The sequence below is a fragment of the Scyliorhinus torazame genome, chromosome 12, assembly GCF_047496885.1.
Source record: "Scyliorhinus torazame isolate Kashiwa2021f chromosome 12, sScyTor2.1, whole genome shotgun sequence".
NCBI lineage: Eukaryota > Metazoa > Chordata > Chondrichthyes > Carcharhiniformes > Scyliorhinidae > Scyliorhinus > Scyliorhinus torazame.
The window spans coordinates 203,322,010-203,343,078 of NC_092718.1; the positions used below are offsets into that span (position 1 = coordinate 203,322,010).

At 46.1% G+C, this 21,069-nt stretch overlaps 1 protein-coding gene across 1 annotated transcript in view; it reads left to right on the forward strand.

Annotated features, from left to right (window-relative positions):
- vps53 (VPS53 subunit of GARP complex) overlaps positions 1-16,882 on the forward strand; it is a 355,834-nt gene extending 338,952 nt beyond the window's left edge. The window contains exons 21-22 of the mRNA XM_072469721.1: positions 9,559-9,663; positions 11,508-16,882. Coding sequence (XP_072325822.1) covers positions 9,559-9,663; positions 11,508-11,678 — 276 coding nt within the window. The 3' untranslated portion in view covers positions 11,679-16,882. The remainder of the gene's footprint in view (positions 1-9,558; positions 9,664-11,507) is intronic.
- The last annotated feature ends 4,187 nt before the right edge of the window (positions 16,883-21,069 follow it).

Genomic DNA, 21,069 nt, shown 5'->3' on the forward strand with positions numbered 1-21,069 from the left:
TGAGGTCAGTCCATAAGAGGGTAATTTAGGAGTCTGGTGACAGTGGGGAAGAAGCTGTTTTTGAGTCTGTTCGTGCGTGCTCTCAGACTTCTGTATCTCCTGCCCGATGGAAGAAGTTGGAAGAGTGAGTAAGCCAGGTGGGAGGGATCTTTGATTATGCTGCCCGCTTTCCCCAGCAGCGGGAGGTGTAGATGGAGTCAATGGATGGGAGGCAGGTTTGTGTGATGGACTGGGCAGTGTGCACGACTCTCTGAAGTTTCTTGAGGTCCTGGGCCGAGGAGTTGCCATACCAGGCTGTGATGCAGCCCGATAGGATGCTTTCTGTGGTGCATCTGTAAAAGTTGGTCCAGGTTAATGTGGACATGCCGAATTTCCTTAGTTTCCTGAGGAAGTATAGGGGCTGTTGTGCTTTCTTGGTGGTAGCGTCGACGTGGGTGGACCAGGACAGATTTTTGGAGATGTGCACCCCTAGGAATTTGGAACTGCTAACCATCTCCACCTCGGCCCCGTTGATGCTGACAGGGGTGTGTACAGTATTTTGCTTCCTGAAGTCAATGACCAGCTCTTTAGTTTTGCTGGCATTGAGGTAGAGATTGTTGTCGCTACACCACTCCACTAGGTTCTCTATCTCCTGCCTGTATTCTGACTCGTCGTTATTCGAGATCCGGCCCACTATGGTCGTAATGTCAGCAAACATGTAGATGGAGTTAGAACCAAGTTTTGCCACGCAGTCGTGTGTGTTCAGGGAGTAGAGTAGGGGGCTAAGTATGCAGCCTTGCGGGGCCCCGGTGTTGAGGAGTATTGTGGAGGAGGTGTTGTTGTTCATTCTTACTGATTGTGGTCTGTTGATCAGAAAATCGAGGATCCAGTTGCAGGGTGGGGAGCCAAGTCCCAGATTATGGAGCTTTGATATGAGCTTGGCTGGGATTATGGTGTTGAAGGCGGAGCTGTAGTCAATAAATAGGAGTCTGATGTAGGAGTCCTTGTTTTCGAGATGCTCTAGGGATGAGTGTAGGGCCAGGGAAATGGCATCTGATGTGGACCGGTTGCAACGGTATGCGAATTGCAGTGGATCAAGGCGTTCTGTGAGTATGGAGGTGATGCGCTTCATGATCAACCTCTCGAAGCACTTCATTATGACTGAAGTCAGGGCCACTGGATGGTAGTCATTGAGGCACGTTGCCTGGTTTTTCTTTGGTACCGGTATGATAGTGGTCTTCTTGAAGCAGGTGGGGACCTTGGAGTGGAGTAGGGACAGGTTAAAGATGTCCGCGAATACCTCTGCCAGATGGTCCGCGCAGGCTCTGTCACGACCAAAGATCCCGTCTGGGCCCGTCGCCTTCCGAGGGTCCACTTTCAGGAAGGCCAATCTGACTTCGGAAGCTGTGATGGTGGGTATGGGTGAATTATGGGCTGCTGGGGCACTCATTTCCTTAATATCTATTTTTCTATTCCTTTATCAGCGTTACAAAGCCAGAGCTCAGAGTGTGGACAGGGGCAAACCCCTAATCCAGCTCCGTGCCTGCTCCAAAAACCAATTCAAATTGATTCCAATTCATGGTCCCCACAAGAGAGACATACCAATCCAGGCATTACACCTGACCTCACGCTCATCTTAGCAAAAAGCCTGAGAAGCGAAATCCCTTAATATCTTTGATGAAAATACATTCATGAATCTCAGGTTTAAAGTTTACAGTTGATGTAGCATCAATTCTAGTTTTCATAAGAAGGTCCCAAACAGCTACTATTCTACCTGTGCAGAAGCGTTTCCTAATTTCACTCCTGAAAGGTCTTTTAGATTGTATCCCCGAGTGCTAGACTTCGCCAACTAGCAGATATTGTTCCTCTATCCACCCTATCAGTTCTCCTTAATATCGTGAGAACTTTCATCAAATCACCCCTTAACCTTCTAAATTCCCAAAGGTCTGATCGAGGGACCTGGTGAGGGGAAGGGAGTGGGGTGGCATTGGCTGCTGTGAGCCACTCTTCCCACCCCCCACACAGGTGGTGTGTGTGGTTGGGGTCATGGGGGAGGAGTGGTTCACAGCAGGCCCACCTGCCCCTGGCATCCAAAAACCTAGGCCTCGGGTGGCTGTAGTACAGGCGGCAGTCACCTCTCCCTGGTGACGCTGCCATACATTAGAGGTGCCAGCCTCTAGCTGGCAGCTCCCAGCGGGCAGGGCCTCCCCCGGGGAAGGCCTGCTGACGCCCAGTTAAGTGCCTGAACGCAGAAGACCTTCCTTAAAAGAGGCACCGTGGGGCTCTTGCCAGCTCTCCAGCCTACGTTCAATACTCTCTCCAGTTGCCAGCACTTTGCTCACAGTGGATGAATAGGTGAAAGACCAGAGGGAATTTGGTGTTTGTCATAATATGCACCCATGCACATCATGAGGTAAAAGCAGGCAGTGACAGACACCCAGATGAGCCAATCAACATACAGAACAGAACACGACCAATCACCAGACAGAACACCAGAGGGGGGTTTCCAACTATAAAACACACAAGGCATCAGCACTCCGCCTCTTTCCACTGGTGACAACTGTAGTGACAGGGCGTACAAATCATTCAACACCTTCTACACGTGGATCAGAGCTAGCCTGGTCCAGATAGTTAATGTTAGTTTACTTAGAGTAGTAGAGAGTCAACCCACAGGCAGCTGTGTGCTTCGTTACTGAAATTCAATAAATCTTATATCGAACCAACGCCTACGTTTGGTGTATGCTTGATCATTTCACTGCATCGTGTTGCAGTCCGTTACCCCAGGGTGAATAACACGACAGTGTTCTCTTCACATTGCCTGGATGTGTGCCCATAGACTGGCCCAGCTGAAGCAGGCTGGTACTCAGAAAGACACAATGTTGAATAAGAATCCTTGAAACAATTTGAAGAAATATAGTGATCTACCAAAAAGATTCTGTTATAAAATTTATTATATAAATTGTTTTAACTTTGTGCAAGATATTTGCAATCTTCTAAGACTTGCACGGGTTCCCGTGGACCAGTTAATGTACTTCTTCTTGGGCAAAGAATTCAAAATGTTTTAACTTGTTAAAGAGTGGTGCAATGTGTTTTTTGGTTGTTTTTTTTGCTGTGTTCATCTGGAAGCTGAGGGAAAAACCAACAAGGCAGTCAAACAAAGATTTCATTAATCACAATCATTGCACAGCAAAGCTCCAACACCACAATGCAAACACACTGTGATTCCTCCCCCAGAGTCGGCAGTGAATGGGCGAGGACTTGATACAAACTAGCGTATTATTCAGGCCTCACACATGGACTGGAATAGATTATATTGTCATTCATTGCCACATGATCTCCTAGTCGTGGATATCAAATACTGATAAGTTTCTCATTGTACTTCAAATTAAATCAGACCCAAACAATGGTAAGCTGTGTTTTAGTGAATATATGGGTTTTATTGGAGTCATCAGAAATATTAACTAGGAGATGGCATGATGGCGCAGTGGTTAGCACTGCTGCCCCACAGCGCCGAGGCCGGGTTTGATCCCGGCCCCGAGTCACTGTCCGTGTGGAGTTTGCACATTCTCCCCGTGTCTACGTGGGTCTCACCCCCATAACCCAAAAGATGTGCAGGGTTGGTAGATGGGCAATGCTACATTGCCCTTTAATTGGAAAAGAAGGGAATTGGGTACTCTAAATTTATTTTAAAAAATTAGCTGGTATTGAATCCAGATTGTGTTATCCACCCGAACATGAGTAAAGAGCATCAACACAACCTGTTTATTTTATTTTATTATTTTTTCCAATTAAGGGTCCATTTAGCGTGGCCAATCCACACAGATCCTCAGTGCCTTGAGGCAGCAGTGCTAACCATTGCGCTACCATGCCACCCCTTGCACAACCTGTTTATGACTTAAGATGGTTTCTCATTACTTAGGTATATAAACTTACCAGCATCCTTGTGCAATCTGAATTGCCAATGATGCTTAATGTGGGGAAGTGAAGAGGGCCGGAATTCTCCCCCAACCGGCGGACAGGCCGTACCGGTGCCAAAGAGCGGCGTGAACCACTCCGGCGTCAGGCCGCCCAGAAGTTGCGGAATCCTCTGCACTTCCGGGGGCTAGGATGGCGCTGCAGTGGATGGCGTCGCGCCAACTGGCGGCGAAGGGTCTCCGCCGGCTGGCGCGAGTTGGCGCATGCGCAGGAGCGCCATCGTGTTCTGGCGCAAGCACAGAACCGCTGGCGTGATCCCTGCGCATGGGCAGAGGGTTTCTTCTCCGCGCCGGCCATGGCGGAGCTTTACAGAGGCCGGCGCGGAGGGAAAGAGTGCCCCCACGGCACAGGCCTGCCGGCAGATCAGTGGGCCCCGAACGCGGGCCAGGCCACCGTGGCCCCCCCCGCCCCCCCCCCCCCCCGCCCCCCAGGGCCGGATCCCCCCGCGCCCACCCCGAGGACCTCGCTAACCGTCCTCAGAGCCAGGTCCCGCCGGTATAAGACCTTGTGTATTTCACGCTGGCGGGATTGGCCGAAAATGGGCGGCTGCTCGGCCCATCGGAGTCTGGAGAATCGCCGGGGGGGGGGGGGGCCACTGCCAACGGCCCCCGACAGGCGCGACGTGAACCTGCCCCCGCCAAAAAACCGGCGCCGGAAAATTTGGCAGTCGGCGGCGGGGCGGGATTCACGCTGCCCCCCCCCGGCGATTCTCCGACCCGGAGGGGGGGGGCCGGAGAATCCTGCCCGAGATGTAACGAGGGGAAAACAATATTTGTGTTGTTTTTTGTTAGAAAAGCAGAATAGAACCATAGAGAAGATACAGCACAGGTGGGGGCCATTCGGCCCATCTTGTCCATGCCGACCCAAAGACACCCAGGTGCCCTGTCTAATCCCATCTTCCTGCACATGACCCAGAGCCCTGCAGCTCACAGCACATTAGGTGCAGATCCAGGTACTTTTTAAAAGAGCTTAGAGTCTCTTTCTCCTCCACCATCCTCAGCCACCGCCTGTGTAAAAATGTTTATCCACAAGTCTCCTCCCATCCTTCTGCCACCTAGCTTGAATTTTTGACCCCTGGTTTTTCAACTCTCTGCCGCAGGAAACAGGTTCCTCCTGTCCCCTCTACCCCTCTCAATTTCGGATACCTCAATCGTGTCACCCCTCAGCCTTCTCTGTTCCAAGAAAAACAACCCCAACCCGTCCAATCTCTCCTCGTCGCTACAATTCTCCAGCCCTGGCAGCATTCTAGTAAATCTCTGCATTTTCTCCAGAGCAATTAATGAGATAACAATAAAAGAGCCCTTTATTGTCCAGACTGGCAGTTGGCCATAGCTGTTGCTAAATTAATTTATTGGTGCTCAGAGCAGGTAGGGGACAAGGGAGGTTAAGAGTATGATGGACGGTAGAGGGTCCCGCCCAATGATGCTCCTGTGAGAACCTATGTCATTCTTTCTTGTGTGTAGGTTTTGTGTGAATCGGCAAGCTTACCAAGCAGTTTAAATTATTTTTACATTTTCCTAAAATAAGTCTCCGAGTTCAAAGTTCCAAATGTACTACTTCAATTTTCAAATAGTGCTATTATTCTATTGCCAAGTGAAGTACTGCACAGGGGAGGTGGATGATGTAAAGGCCGTCTTCAGCTGTCCCTCAATTTGAGAATGATGTCAACTGGGCGCCATGTGTGTTTGCAATTTGACTGCACAGGCCGATCCCAAATATTACTTCAGTGAAACAGTCCATTAAAAGAAGGGCAACGTCAATTTGCCAGTTTATTCCTCTTTTGGAAATGATAGCCTTAATAAAGTCATCATCTGCCGGATGTTTGCCTTTAAACAGCAGCACGGTAGCGCAGTGGTTAGCACAGTTTCTTCACCGCTCCAGGGTCCCAGGTTTGATTCCCGGCTTGGGTCACTGTGCGGAGTCTGCACATTCTCCCCGTGTCTGCGTGGGTTTCCTCCGGGTGCACCGGTTTCCTCCCACAGCGTAAAGATGTGCAGGTTAGGTGGATTGACCATGATAAGTTGCCCTTAGTGTCCAAAAAAGGTTATGAGGATAGGGTGGAGGTGTGGGCTTAAGTAGGGTGCTCTTTCCAAGAGCCAGTGCAGACTCGATGGGCCGAATGGCCTCCTTCTGCACTGTCAATTCTATGATTAATCATTTAATTATAGCTGATTTAGCTATATTTTCCTGGGGTTTGCTGTTTTCCCCACATCCTTGCCCCATTATGTTTCCCCCCCACCACCACTTCTCCGTCTGATTATTTTACCCCGATTGATTGACTTTTATCATTGCAAGACTGCGTATGAAGGTTTAATGTTGAACTATCAAAATATGAAGCCATTGCTCCTGTTTATAGACTTTTCTACAGATATGCAAGTGGTGTTGCCTCACAACATGACAGATGTGACTATTATGGATACAGAAAAGAGAAAGGCGACCTGAGTGCCATTATGGTCCAAGTGGTCCACGGCTGTGGAAACCAGAGCTAAACAATGCCACGGTGAGGTCTCCCAGGCAGGGGCGTTCGATCCCGGGCCTAGGGTTACTCCGGTTCAGATATATTTAAGTGAAGCTAGCGGTGAGATCCAGATCGCAACGTCTCGCGAGATCTCGTTTCTCGTTGGATTTTACGAGGCTCCCCGAGCATTGTAATTCTCGCGAGAGGCCTCCCGCAAGATTTAATGGCCTCGCCGCATCAACGAGTCGGGAGCAATAGATACTCTCCAATCTGTAATTCACCTCTGACTGACAATGGCAATTAGATTTTATTGTGCTAAAGATCTGCATAAACAATGAAGATCTTGTGTGTTTCATGGTGTAATGTTCTTGTGAGATATATGACGTACTGTGAGCAAAGTCAGGGACATCTACCAGTAAATTGAAAACTCTTGTGTCTGACATTTGTTTTATTGCAGATGTCACATTTTGTTCCATATACAAAAACATGTTTTTGCAAAGAAACAAAGTTAGCCCATGCTAGCCTATTCAAGGTTTTTATTAGATAAGGGTATTCAAGGGTGACAGAACCATGGCGGGTAAATGGAGTTAAGATACAGAACAACCAAGAGCTAATTGAAAGGTGCAACATTGCAACATCTCGAGGGATTGAATGGCCTACTCCTGTTCCTATGGCCTGGGGACTGAAATTAGAAACCACTCCAATTGGCACTGCAATTGACACCAGGAGGCCCCGGTGCAGACATAATGGGCCGAATGGCCTCTTTGTGCGCCGTAACACTTCTGTGATTCTGAGAATTACCTGGCTTCGCCTACATTACTCAACAGTGTTGGAGCCTTGAATAGTAGAGGCCCAATTAAACACAACTTGATGAACTACCATGTTTCCAACTATAGCCTACCACAAGGAAAACCGGCGACCTGTCCCACCCAGAAGGACAAGGGCGTCAGATCCACAGGAACACCACCGCCTGCAAGTATTCCTCTGAGACATGCCCACCCTGACTTGAAAATATATCTCCATTCCTTCATTGTCGCTGGCCTGAAACCCCCTAAGAGCACTGTGGGTGCACCTACACCACAAGTACTGCTGTGATGCCATAAAATGACTCGCCACCCGCCTTCTCCTAGAGATGGGTCATAAATACTGGCCTAGCCAGCGACGTACACATCCTGTGAATGGATTTTTAAAAATCTGTCAACGAAAGAGTTTTTAGAAAAGTGCACTTGGGACAGTCATTATTCTCAATTTTAAAAATAAGCAATTTTAAAAAACATTTCTCTTTGCCCTGATACTTGTTCTCTATTTTAAAATTCATTCCTGGGGGGCTTTTACTTTGGCTGAATGTACTGAGACCAACAGCTGGGCATGGTTTTAGAATCTCCATTGTCTCTTTAGGGTTGAACGGATTGAGGTTTGAGCTAGAAAATCACCAGCTATAAAATAACTTCCCTTCTCCCACATTGCCGCTGCTGCAGCCCATTAGATTGCTGAGGGAAGGGAGTGAGCATCAACCCTCCACATAGGGAGGGAAGGAAACTTGGCTTCGGGCATTCCTGTGCTAGAAGCCTGAGAGGAGATTTTATACAGTGTCTACAGCCATTAGAGCAAGGTCTTAGGAATACCAAGTAAATCTCTCTGGAAAAAGTATCACAAACTTCACCTGACAATGAAGTGAATGATGGATCCGTTTAATACTTTATTATAAATTGTGGCCGACACCTTTGTACAGGAAAGTGAAGACTAAGGGTGCGATTTTACAGAAGGAAGAACAGTCCTGGTTTGACATGAATAGCAGGGTTTTTCTCGGAACCTGCCTGGAGCACCGAGATCGACCCTGATATTAAACAGGACATTGTTTTTTTGGGGGGGGGCTCTCTGCAGGAAACCTAAATGTTACCCCCATCTCTCACTTTCAGGATGGTAGTGCCAATATGCCCAAGTGCATGGGGGTGCCAGGGTACCACCCTGCCCAGGCACCAATCATCTGAGAGACCCCCCCCCCCCCACACCCAAGTGCCATTATGGTCCAAGTGGTCCACGGCTGTGGAAACCAGAGCTAAATAACGCCACGGTGAGGTCTCCCAGGCAGGGGCGTTCGATCCCGGGCCTAGGGTTACTCCGGCTCAGATATATTTAAGTGAAGCTAGCGGTGAGATCCAGATCGCAACGTCTCGCGAGATCTCGTTTCTCGTTGGATTATACGAGGCTCCCCGAGCATTGCAATTCTCGCGAGAGGCCTCCCGCAAGATTTAATGGCCTCGCCGCATCAACGAGTCGGGAGCAATGAGGCCGTACGATCGCGCTCAATATTTCTAGGTGTACAATTGTGCTAAATAAAAGTGATAAATATTTGAAAAGGTTTGAAACTTCATAAAAGAAATACATTTATATGTGAAATAAAATGTTAAACATTGTTGGAATCAAATAGAAACAGAAAATGCTGGGAATACAAAACAGGTCTGTCGTTATCTGAAAAGAGAAAATACAGGGTCATTTTATCTGCCCTTCCATAGTTTTAGGAGACAACTGACAAAATCAATATTGCTCCATGGTAGCATATCCTGGAGAAGTGCATCAAGAAGTCAGGATCCGCTCACCATGTTGTCCTCGAGACTAAAGGAGAGTAGCCAACAATGGTGAAAGGGAGAAAATAGCACCAGGCAGGAGGTTGGGAGGAGGCTGCGAGGAGCATGGTGTGAGTTGAAGAATTACCTGAACAGGCAGAATTGGTGGATCATCTGCTCCGGCAGAAGCATATACCAAGGTCCTGTCCACCTGTTCCTTTAGTACATGTGGCTGTTAACGATCCCATGGCACTATTCAAGGACAAACGGTGTTTTCTGCTTGTACCAGGACCACCATTCTTCATGCAACAAAAACAGATTAACTGGGCACTGCTTCCATTTTGTTTTGTGGGATCTTGCTGTGTATAAAATGATCACCATCTTGGACTGGATAAAGCAAATTCTAAATGGGATTATGTTCATGACATGAATGGGATATTGTTTATGAGGAGCTTTGTGGGATGTGGTACGGTCTTATGTAAACACAAGTTTTTTTTTGGCAGTTCAGCTGGTCAAACTGATGAACATCCAAACTCTCCCGAAGCACATTCTAATTCTTTTATTTTCTCAATCCTATAGGTGGTAATGGCACCTCATGAAGCATCTGTGGTGTTTGTGGATAATTACATCAAACTGCTGGCTGATTGTAGCACGGACACATTCCAGAAAGTTCTTGACATGAAGGTGAGGTCTTCAGAAACATATCTGACAAATTAGGGTGCTAAATTAAAACCTCAGTATTGTGTACACCTGAGCCTTGAGCATAGAAATATAAGAATGAGGAGCTGGAGTAGGCCATTCGGCCCCTCAAACCAGCTCCACTATTTAACTAGATCATGGCTGATCATCTTCTTCCACTCCATTTTCTCGTACCATCGCCATATCTACTTGATATTTTTAATATCTGGAAATCTATCAATCTTGTCTTGAACGTAATCAACAGTTGAGCTTCCACAGCCCTCTGGGCTAGAGAATTCCAAAGATTTGTCACACTCTAAGTGAAGAAATTCTTCCTCAATCTCAGTCCTAAATGGCCTACCTCTTATTCTGAGACTATGTCCCCTGGTTCTAGACCCCCAGCCAGGGAAATGCCCTTCCTGCATCTACCCTGCCGTGCCCTGTAAGAATTTTGTATGCTTCGATGATATCACCCTTCGTTATTCTAAAGTCCGGAGTAGTACAGGCACAGTCTTCTCCGACGACAATCCCACCATCTCCAGAATCAAGTCAGGTGAACCTTTGTTCCACTCCCTCTGTGGAAAGCATATCTTTCCTTCGGTAAGGAGACCAAAACTCTACACGTTGGTCACAGAACTAACAGCTTGCATCGTCGAGTTGAACAGAAGAAAACATGAATCCTGGAAATTCATGGTAGATCTGTCAGAATCTGTAAGAATGAATTTGATTGATGTTTGGAATGGAACGTTTTACCTGAAAACGCGCCTCTAAACCTTTGTCTCTTTCTGATTTGAGCAATCACCACATTCTCTGTTTGAATTTAAGTGCAAGAGGTTCCTGGGTTAGAGGGTCTGGCCCACCAAACTGGGTACAGTCGCACAGTGGCTGCAGTGTTGGATTAGCAAGCGAAAGGTTGAGACATCGAGTCACTCGGCAAGTTGTGAAATTGGAGACGAGGCCATTCAAAAGCGTGAGATAACCCTTGAATTAGCCACTGATATCCACGAGCTGTAACCCAACTGCAGAACGTAACAAATCAATGAAAGAGCAATTGGGGACAGTCTTGAATGTGAGTGACGGATAAAGAGGGGCAGAGACAGTCACAGGAGCTCGGATGATAGTTGACCAGTGGTGACGAGGATTGTGTATTTTTTTGCTGTGCCCCATCACAGCTTCTCAGGAGCTGGGGTCCTCTTTGCAACTCTTCAGAGAGAAGCGATGGCCCTCCTTTCAGCACAGCCACCGACCAGCGTGCCCAAGATCGCAAACTCATCAACTGGGGAACCACCAGTGAGAGTACACATTTGTCATTCAGCAGCAGCTTATTAGAGCACGGCCCTTTAATTACACCTCCCTAAGTCTGCCGTACGCAAAATAAAATCAATTCTCCTGGAATTTTTAAGAACTTACTTTTGGAAACCCTAAAATCACAAGCAACTGAAAATTAAACAAGACTTTTAATTAGTGAGGTGCACCAAATTATAGCTCTGTGGGTGAGTTACTGTGCTTTTTACAGGTGCAGTCACTGAGACAGAGATAACTAGCAGCTTTAAACAAGGTGTGGGATAATTATACAGCATGCACAGCACAGAATGAGGCCACTCAGCCCCAACAGGTCTATACCAGCGTTTACAGTGCACATCTGTCTCCCTCCCCTCTTTATCGAACCTTATCAGCATAGACTTCTATTCCTTTCTCTTGTCATTTTTATCCAGCTTCTTCCTACATGTGTCCAGGTTACGCTCTTTGGCCTTTCTTCAGGGTAAATCCAAGTCGCAGCTATAATGTGTAGCTGTAAATTATAAGAAGAATTATTATTTTGGTACAAATGCCCCTTTTCTGTGTTGCAGGGTCTGAAGAGGAGTGAACAGAGCAGCATGCTGGAGCTTTTCCGACAGCGGTTACCCACCCCTCCTTCGGGTGCAGAGAACAGTTTAGCCTCATCGCTATCTGCCCCGTCCCCTGAACAGGAATCTTCCAGGATCCGCAAACTAGAGAAACTCATTAAAAAGAGACTGTAAACTAAACGTAACATAGATCGGGTTTCGTGAGATAACTGCTCTGCCCAGTGGCAAATTGGCAACGGCTCTTTCTTTTCCTCTTCTACTCCTCCTCCTCCTCCATCCCCCCCCCCCCCCCCCCCCCCCCCACCTGTCGCCCTCCTTTTTGTCCTCTTCGTCCTCTTCTCTCACAGGAGCAGCAGCTGTTCTGTCTGTTTTGTTTCTGTTCCTGGAGATGTGAATTCACCTTTTGCAACTGCGGTAAGCTTTCCAGCTGAGGAAACCTCCTAGAGACCACTCCGGAGCTTAATAACTCTTGTTCTATTATTCCGGTTCGGATTCAGAAGTCTAAGCTGCCTGAGCAGTTACACGTTCTGAGATTGCATGGGAGGCTTTACCTGGATATACCTTAAACTATCAGCGAGTTTCAATGTCACTGGCGTGTTGCATTAAAGATCATTTTGTGTTCATTGAGGGTCTGATGCAGTCACGGAGTTACAGTCGTCCAAGAGTTCGAGGCAGCAGGCCCTCCAAACATGAAAGTGGAACACTTATTAGCAGTGGACTGATTGCCCAGCAATTGACTGGAACGTTAAAAGCAGGGCCCACAACTCTTCAGGACCCAACCTGTTCTGTTGGAATTGGAAAGATCCCATTATGGTGACAGACTTGACCAGATGGGATTGTTAACGAAATACTAGATATTGATCACTTAAGTTACAAAACCCGATTTGATCACCTATCGCAACTGCGGTAAGCTTTCCAACTGAGGAAACTCTGATCAACTCTGGGTCTTGGTTTGCTTGGATGAAACCCTTTACTGGCTGGAATAGTGAGAAGTGCAATTCCCTTTTTTCAAAGGAAGATTTTACAGTTCGCATGTTTGTCCTGGAGTGCATTTTCCGGAATGCATTCCGGAAACCCTCAGAGTATTACCAGGACTTTGAGTACAGAAACCTTTTGTTAAGGACAAGAACACAAAGAGTATCTGATCCCAAAGACCGCACAATAGAGGACTTGGTGTGTCTGCAAATTAGTTACGGATATTAATAACTCTCTATGTGACAAAGTAACATTAAAGAAGTATAAAATATGCTGACTGCTTATTAAATCTACTACTCTTCAAATGAAATAGGGTGGTGCAGTAGCTCAAGCAGTTGAGAGTTGGATTCGCAAATGGAGTTTGTGTGCTAACTCTCTCTGATTTGATTGTTAATTGGCTTTGTCGGGATGGCACGGTGGCCCAGTGGTTAGCACTACTGCCTCACGGAGCCGAGGACCCGGGCTCAATCCTGGCCCTGAGTCAGTGTCCGTGTGGAGTTTGCACATTCTCCCCGTGTTTGTGTGGGTCTCATCTCCACAACCCAAAGATGTGCAGGGTAGGTGGATTGGACACGCTAAATTACCCCTTAATTGGGAAAATAAAAAATAATTGGGTACTTTAAATTATTTTTTTTTTAAACGGTCTTTGTTAATAAAGTAAGTGATCTTGGGAGAAGAGTTAAGATACAGTTCATCTAATTTAATTCACATATCAGCGTTACCAGTGGTCGATGCTCAAAGAACCGAAGGGCATGGGAAGCGAGAGCACTTTTGTTTCTCCTCTGGGCGTTGGGTTTGATTTTGGAGTAATACTCGGATGAAAACTTTTACTGGCTGGAAAAGTGAGAAGTGATATAAACTTGGGCAATCTCAAAATAGTTCCTCATAGGTAGGATCTCGCAACGTCAGACAATTGGCAAAAAAAGGGGAAGATGAAATTGGCACGGGCATGGAACGCATGCTCTTTTGAGGTAGGATTAAAAGACATTGTAAAGGATTGGTGGAGACTGTACCTTGCACAGAACCCACACTTGGTCTGATCTGAAAGCAACTGATGCTGGCTTCAAATAGTGGGGATACTTTAAATTTCCATGAGCAGTTCATTTTTGTAACTTTAAGAGCAGGAGCACTCCCCTACCAACACAGCACGGTCCCTTGTGAGCAGAACTTTCTGTAACGGGGAGGAGAAGACCATTTTTGGAATAGCTGGATTTCATTTTTTGGCTTTGGTGCAAACATTCTACGGTGACCCTCATGGACTTCACAAAAAAATCATTCCCATTGTCAAAACAGCTATACCTGCATCAACACGTTTAGTCTACACTTCATCAAATTTGCTTCAATGTATTTGCACTACATTCCATACTTAATTCAAATTGGATAATTCACGTTATCTAGCACAAAGATTGAGTAGACTGTAATTTCCCTTGTGATTGCACAGGCAGAACCGCTTGCTGTTAATGTCGAGCAATCATTGTCAATTCAGGCAGCAGATTTTAAAGACTCTATATAAAATCTAAAACAAAGTGTTGATACTCATCATTTTAAACCCTAAAAAAAATACATTGCCTTCACACGCACAGACAAATATACCCACTAGCTGTCAATATTGTTCCAGTTTTACACGTTTTTTATGTCTCTGCTAAAGGCTTGTTGGGGGTAGTTTCATGTACACATACGCCCATCAGTACCTTTTACAGCTGCCACCTTTCATGTCCAAGACATGAATCTTAGTAGGTTGTTCTACCACGGGGACCAATTCAGCCAAGCTCATTCCTCTACCTTATCCTATCCTATTTTCACCTGACTCCCAGAAATATTTAAATAAACGCAAAATACTGCGGCTGCTGGAAATCTGAAATAAAAACAGCAGGTGCTGGAAAAACCCAACAGGTCTGGCAGCGTGCGAGTAGAGAGAAACAGAGTCCATGTGACCCTTCTTCAGAGTTCTCCTCTGTTTTCCCAGCACTTGCTGTTTCAATTCAGAAAGATGTACTTGCCAACAACACGGGCAACTGGGTAACGATCAGGAGTGGCAGCCCTCCGAGCCTGGTTTCTGCCTCTTTCCCCTTTCCTCACCCACAACCTAAGTATGGTGGATAATCATAGTGGCCCAATTGTGATCTGAATTTGAGCTGAATTAATTCACCAGGAATCGAACCTAGATCAAGAATTCCAATTCTGCACAGCATAATTCTGCATCCGTTAGGGTATCCGAGAAAATCCTTGGAACTGTGTGTTTACATTCCAGTTTTTAATCAATAACGTAACCAACATTAGAAACTGGAATTAAATAAATTCAGTGACTGCATTTGAACTTCATTGGTTGTAGAGTGCTTTGGGATGTCATAAAAGATGCGATACAAATGCCAATTCTTCCTTAACTGGTCTGTTAATGAACACCTATTTCTTGAATGCCGCTTTCAATCACTCTCCTTTGAAACTGATGTGTTTTTGTTATTTTGTACAAGAATAAGAGAATTGTCTCTTTAACTTAAAGAAAGTTAAGCAGGGGCAACCATTTGGTGTTTGTGAAGAAACTTGTCACCATTCCATATAGAAAAACCCATATGGAAAAAGGGGAAGGGAACATCCCTGACCATTACCAGGAAGTCTGATGGGTGGCTAAAGGATTGAAAGTCTTGTTTTCACAACCCTGCCTAAAGCAAAACACCTTGGCATTGAAGGTTACAATAGCAACCAAGAGAGAGAGCTAAAATGGACAAAAAAGAAACTATCTAAACCAGTTTACAAATACACATTGAGATTAATCAAGGCACTCGGCTGCATCAATATTGGCAATATTCGGTGCGCATCTTGCTTTGTGTCCCAGTGTGAAAGAAACGCTTTGTAAGATAACACAATTTTGCTTGGAATGGCCTGTTCTTTTTCTCATTTTCTCTGATGTGTATAGTTGTAAGTTTATTTAAATCTGGGACATTCATGTATTTGTTCTCAAGATATAAATTTTCTCAGTTGCTTCTTATTGCTGTTAAATTCCTATTTCACAATGGCTCCGGATGAGGGTGTACAGGTCAGAGTTACAGAACAGCCTCCAGTTTAAACCTCGTATGATGCTGCAATGAGCCTGCTGTGTACGTCTGGTAGATAAATGCACTGTTGGAGCTGTAGGCTTATTATTGCATCATGCGGGCCTGTAAGTATATATTAATCGCATCTATCAGTGTTCATTTGTCTCAGTGCGATATTGAGGGTTGTGCTAATTAGCTGATTATAACCAATTCTAATGCAAACAACCAATCTGAAATATAAATAATTGATTTAATTAATTGAAGCAACCAATGGGGGTGGAAAGGGATAATTACACGTTGTTGATTTCAGTGTCCAGAACCTATTATTGCGAACACTGCCACAGCCACAAAACACTATTGCCTTGAAATTATGCCGTGTGATACTTGCATGCAAAATACTTGACCCCTCGGCATTATATTCCCTTATTTGCTACTTTAATGGTAGCCTTCTCTGTTCACTTTAATTGTCAAAGCCTCATAAAATTGCATGCAAAGGAATATCATATGGGTTAAGCATGTAGAACACTACTATAGCACAATATGATTTCAAGGCTGTTGATTTTGGGTCAATAAATTAATTGTTCCCGGCTCTTAGGCTCGAAAACTTTGGGGGTGAATATAATCAAATAATTCCACATGACTGAAGCTGAGTTGAATTATTTGTTAACTATTTGAATGTTCTTTTGCAAACAGCTCTTGCGCTGCCCAAACTGTTTTATTGGTTAACTCGAGCAATTCTGAAATAAACAAATGGTCACAATATGTTACGTACATCCATCCACAACGCACAGCTTGATGACTTTGCAAAGTGGTCCTGTCTTTTGAGGCATTCCACACTAAAAAAAAAAAAAAAAGGACTCGTTTGATTCTCAGTCTTGATTGTACTCATTGATCTCAACTAGTGTAGCAGTCGGGTGCTTCAAGTGCCCATTCCTCGATGGAGGAACAGAAAAATCAACCAGAGCGCAGACTATGGTGAAAGGAGTGTGTGTGTGTTTGGCTGGATGCCCAAGCCAGGACACCATACCCTCTGGTCAAGGCATATTCCAGTGCTCCCTACTTAGACCCGTGGGTGGCCACTTGGGTAAGGTGCCAGAGAGGTGCTGACACCTAAAGAGTCTGCGCCTCTACAAGAAAAGGGAATTTTCAAAAACAGATGCATCTTTTATGAAGGGTTGAACTTTATGTACAAAAGGTGGAAGTAATAAATGGATAAAGGTGCGATATTTATTTTCATTTAATGACCTGCATTGTAGTGTTATATTGTCATTCTTGAGGATAAATGTTAAACTGTGGCGAAAGCTTCTGTAATAGTGTGTCTTGTAAATGGACTTTGTCATGGCCAGCTTTCAATAAAAAGACATGACCAGAGTTTCAACATTCCCTCAGTGCTTTGTTGCAGCCATGTTTTCATAATTTAATTGTATCTCCTGTTTCACATGCAGTGCATTTATAGTGAATGTTTAGCTGTAGTGCAAAGCTAGACAGCGAGACCAACGCCAATTTTCCCTTTAAGGAGAAATTCAAGTCCCCGGCCTGAATTATGACTGAACACTGTTGCTAATGCGTTAGAACATTAGTTACTGCTTTTTGGACCGGACAACACTGGATGGAGGCAAACGGCACTGGGAATGAAGCGCGAGACCAGAGGGGCCATTTTGTAAACATATGCTGTCCACGTGAAGCCTCGTTGGTTGGAACCAGCTATTAGACGTCAAGATTCTCTAATCCCGCGGCAGAGTGTCCTCACCGTCGTAAACGCCGTTGCGTTGTACGACGGCGTGAACGGGCCAACCCCACGACTAATTCTGGCCCCTACACGGCACTGGAGCGGTTAACGCTACTCCAGCTTCTGATTCCGGTGCGAACTGGGCGCCGCGGGATCCGCGCATGTACAGTGGCGCTGGCACCAACGCACGCAAGCGCCGTGGCTTCCTTCAACATGCCAGCCCTGATCGCGGGCCAGGCCACATCGGAAGCCCCCCCCCCCCCATAGGCCGCCACCCGATCGTTCCACACCGAGGTCCCGCCGGCCCAGAGCAGGTTAGAACGGCGCCGGTGGGACTCAGCGTTTTCACGATGGCCGCTCGGCCCATCCTGGGAGGGGAATCGGCGGGCCAGCCACGTAGAGCGACCGGCGCCACGCCGGCACCAATGGCACCGATTCTCCGCTCTGCGGAGAATTGCATGCTGGCAGTGGGGCGGCATGGCGCGATTCGCGCTGGTCGCGGGGATTCTCCGGCCCAGCCCCGGCTGAGAAAATCACGCCCCCTGCTCCCCACCAATCTGCACCAGTCAAAATTAAAGGATAGTGATTTTGAGGGGTGGTGGAGTGCAGTTGGGGAGCTAAGTGCCATCGTTGCCAATCTGCAGCATTCCCTGGCATGTGTTTGAAGATCTCCATGACCTTGTCAATTAAAACCTCTGACTCCCAAGGTACACGAGTGGGGAAAAATGCACCACAGTTTGAAAATCAGATTCTGTCTAATGTTCAGTTTAGAAATTTCCAGACTTGATCTCTGGAAAACCAGACCATCCGTCTTACAACTCGACACTAGTTTGAATAACATTTGCCAGTACAACAGGAGTTTAAATGGAGCCTTGGCAACTAGGCTAAAGATGGCCTGGTTCTCCAGCTCATATGCATATGTAAACATCAAGTAGCAGCATTCATCTACATTTAAGGCTTTAACCATGCGATAGCCAGCTCCAAATTACCCTCCACATCACACACCATCCTGGCTTGCATATATTTAACACCATTTGTTACCAGGAAACAGCTGGGCACCCTGGATACAGCAAAGGCCAGGGTCCCGATGACATCTAGCTGTAGTGCTGAAGACTTGAGATCCAAAATGAACTGTGCCTCTAAGGCACACTCTTCCAGTACAGCTACAAGACTGGCATCTACCTGACACTGGGGAATAATTGCTCAGGTATCTCCTGTTCAATCTGGCCAATTCCTATCCCAATCAGTATCCCATCAGTGTACTCTCAATTGTCAGAATAGTGACGGGATTAACAGTGCTATCAAGTGGCATTTGCTCACTACGAACCTGCTCACAGTTGCTCAGTTTGGGACTTGCCAGGATTACCTGGCTCTAAATATGAAGAAATGAGTTGAATTCCAGGCGCGAGGTGAGATTGACTGCCCTTGAAATTAAGGCACCAGTTAACAGAGTGTGGCATAGGGCAGCAAGGTGGCACAGTGGTGAGCCCTGCTGCCTCACGGCGCTGAGGACCGGGGTTCGATCCCAGCTCCGGGTCACTGGGTTTGTGTGGGTTTCTCCTCCACAACCCAAAGATGTGCAGGGTAGGTGGATTGGCCACGCTAAATTGGAAAAAATGAATTGGGTACTCTAAATTCAAAAAAAAACATTCACACCATGCAAGTGCCTAGTACAGGGCTAAATAGCTGGCATTTAAAGCAGACCAAGGCAGGCCAGCAGCACGGTTCAATTCCCGTACGAGCCTCCCTGAACAGGTGCCGGAATGTGGCGACTAGGAGCTTTTCACAGTAACTTCATTTGAAGCCTACTTGTGACAATAAGCGATTTTCATTTCATTTAATGACCATCTTCAATTTGAGACATTGAAAGCATTACCATCACTGAATTCCCCCACCCTTAACCCCCCAGGATGTTACCATTTAAAAAAAGAAAAACATTTAGAGTACCCAATTACTTTTTTATTTTTCTAATTAAGGGGCAATTTCGCATGGCCAATCCACCTACCCTGCACTTTTTTGGGATATGGGGGTGAGACCCACGCAAACACAGGGAGAATGTGCAAACTCCACACGGTTAATGACCCGGGGCCGGGATCGAATCTGGGTCCTCAGCTCCGTGAGGCAGCAGTGCTAACCACCGCACCACCAGCCCAGGATGTTACCATTGACCAGAAACTTAACTAGACCATCAGCATAAACAAGAGCAGGTCAGAGGCTACGAGTTCTACGGTAAGTAACTCACCACCTGACTTTCAAGCCTCCGACCAAACCACCAGTGTTATGGAATAGTCTCCATTTGCTTGAATGAGTGCGGCTCCAAAAATATTCAAAAAACTTAACGTCTTCCAGAGCAAAGCAGCCCCTTTGATTGGCATCATATCCACCACGCTCAACATTCACTCCCTACACCACTGACAGCAGTGTGAACCATCTACGAGATGCACTGCAGCAACTCACCAAGGCTTCTTCGCTAGCACCTTCCAAACCCACAACCTCTACCAACTAGAAAAATAAGGGCAGCAGGCACATGGGAATTCCACTACCTGCAAGTTGCTTCCAAGTCACATACCATCCTGGCTTGGAAATATATCATCAATCTTTCATCACTGGGTCAAAACCCTGGATTTTATTGGCTATAGAACTTTGGAATATCCTGAGATTATTAAAGGTTCAATATACATACACTTTGTCTTATCTAATTGGGAGATGCTTGATATGATAACTCCTAGCACTGTTATATTTTGCCATGAGAGTCACAGAAATTTGTAGGAGAGGTTTTCCCCCCACTGATTAGCTCGTAGCCCAACCTTTTTAATCTTATGGCTAGTGCAGACAGTGTGTGTGTTCCTCACAAGCATCTACTTTAATGCAACCATCCAACTTTCAGAGGGGGAGAAAAATATGGTTTTCCAAAGGCATTCAGCCAAATCCCACATGAATGCCTGTGAACCGAGAAAGGGATTACTCTTTTTAATTTGGTTCTGGCAGAAAACATTCACCTTAGAGCTACGTTTAACTCAGCAGTCAATGGCAGTTTCTGGATTAAGGCTCCGCAATAGAACATGGCCTAAGTTTTAAAATGAATTAACATGAGATGCCCCAAGTGGTGTTGCAAATTGAAATATAACATTTCACTTCTATGACCACCTTTCTGTTTTCCCACCTGTAAATTTCCTATGAAGCACATGGAGCACTTAATGAGGTTAACGGTTCACGTGTGTGCAAGTTGTTGTTGTTGTTGAATCCAGGCCAGTAATGGGCGATGAAGATCCCTCACCTTTCGTGCTTTGGTTTGAGCTGGGTTGAAGCGGGAATGGACTCTCCCAACGAGATCTCTGTAAGTCGAGTTCTGCTGGACTGTGTTTTTGATCCCGGGGTTATGGGTGGGTTTGCGACCACGATCTAGCTGGGCCGCCTGAAGCCCTCTGATGAGCGTTTTTCTCCAATGCTACCTAGCTTGGTGAAATGCTGCCCGGTTATGATACACCTTTACTACTGTCGCTGGGTGCAGTGTGAAGTCAAATCTTACAGGCCACCCTCGATGTAGAAAACATAAAAACACTCCCACTAATGTGAGGAGCTTTGGATAACGTTTTGGTTACGTTAGTGAACAGCTGGGCACCATTGTTAACCTGTACTTCATCCCAAATGACCAATTAGGATCACCAAGCTATTCTGTGGACGATTGACACGAGCACAGCTCCCTTGCATTTCAATTTCTCTCACCCAGCCCCCTCCAAAATGGTATGAAAATTCCATCGTACTGGTGTGATTTCTATATTGGGGCAGTAAAACTAATTTTATCTGACTCTCGGGTGTGCTTTTCCTG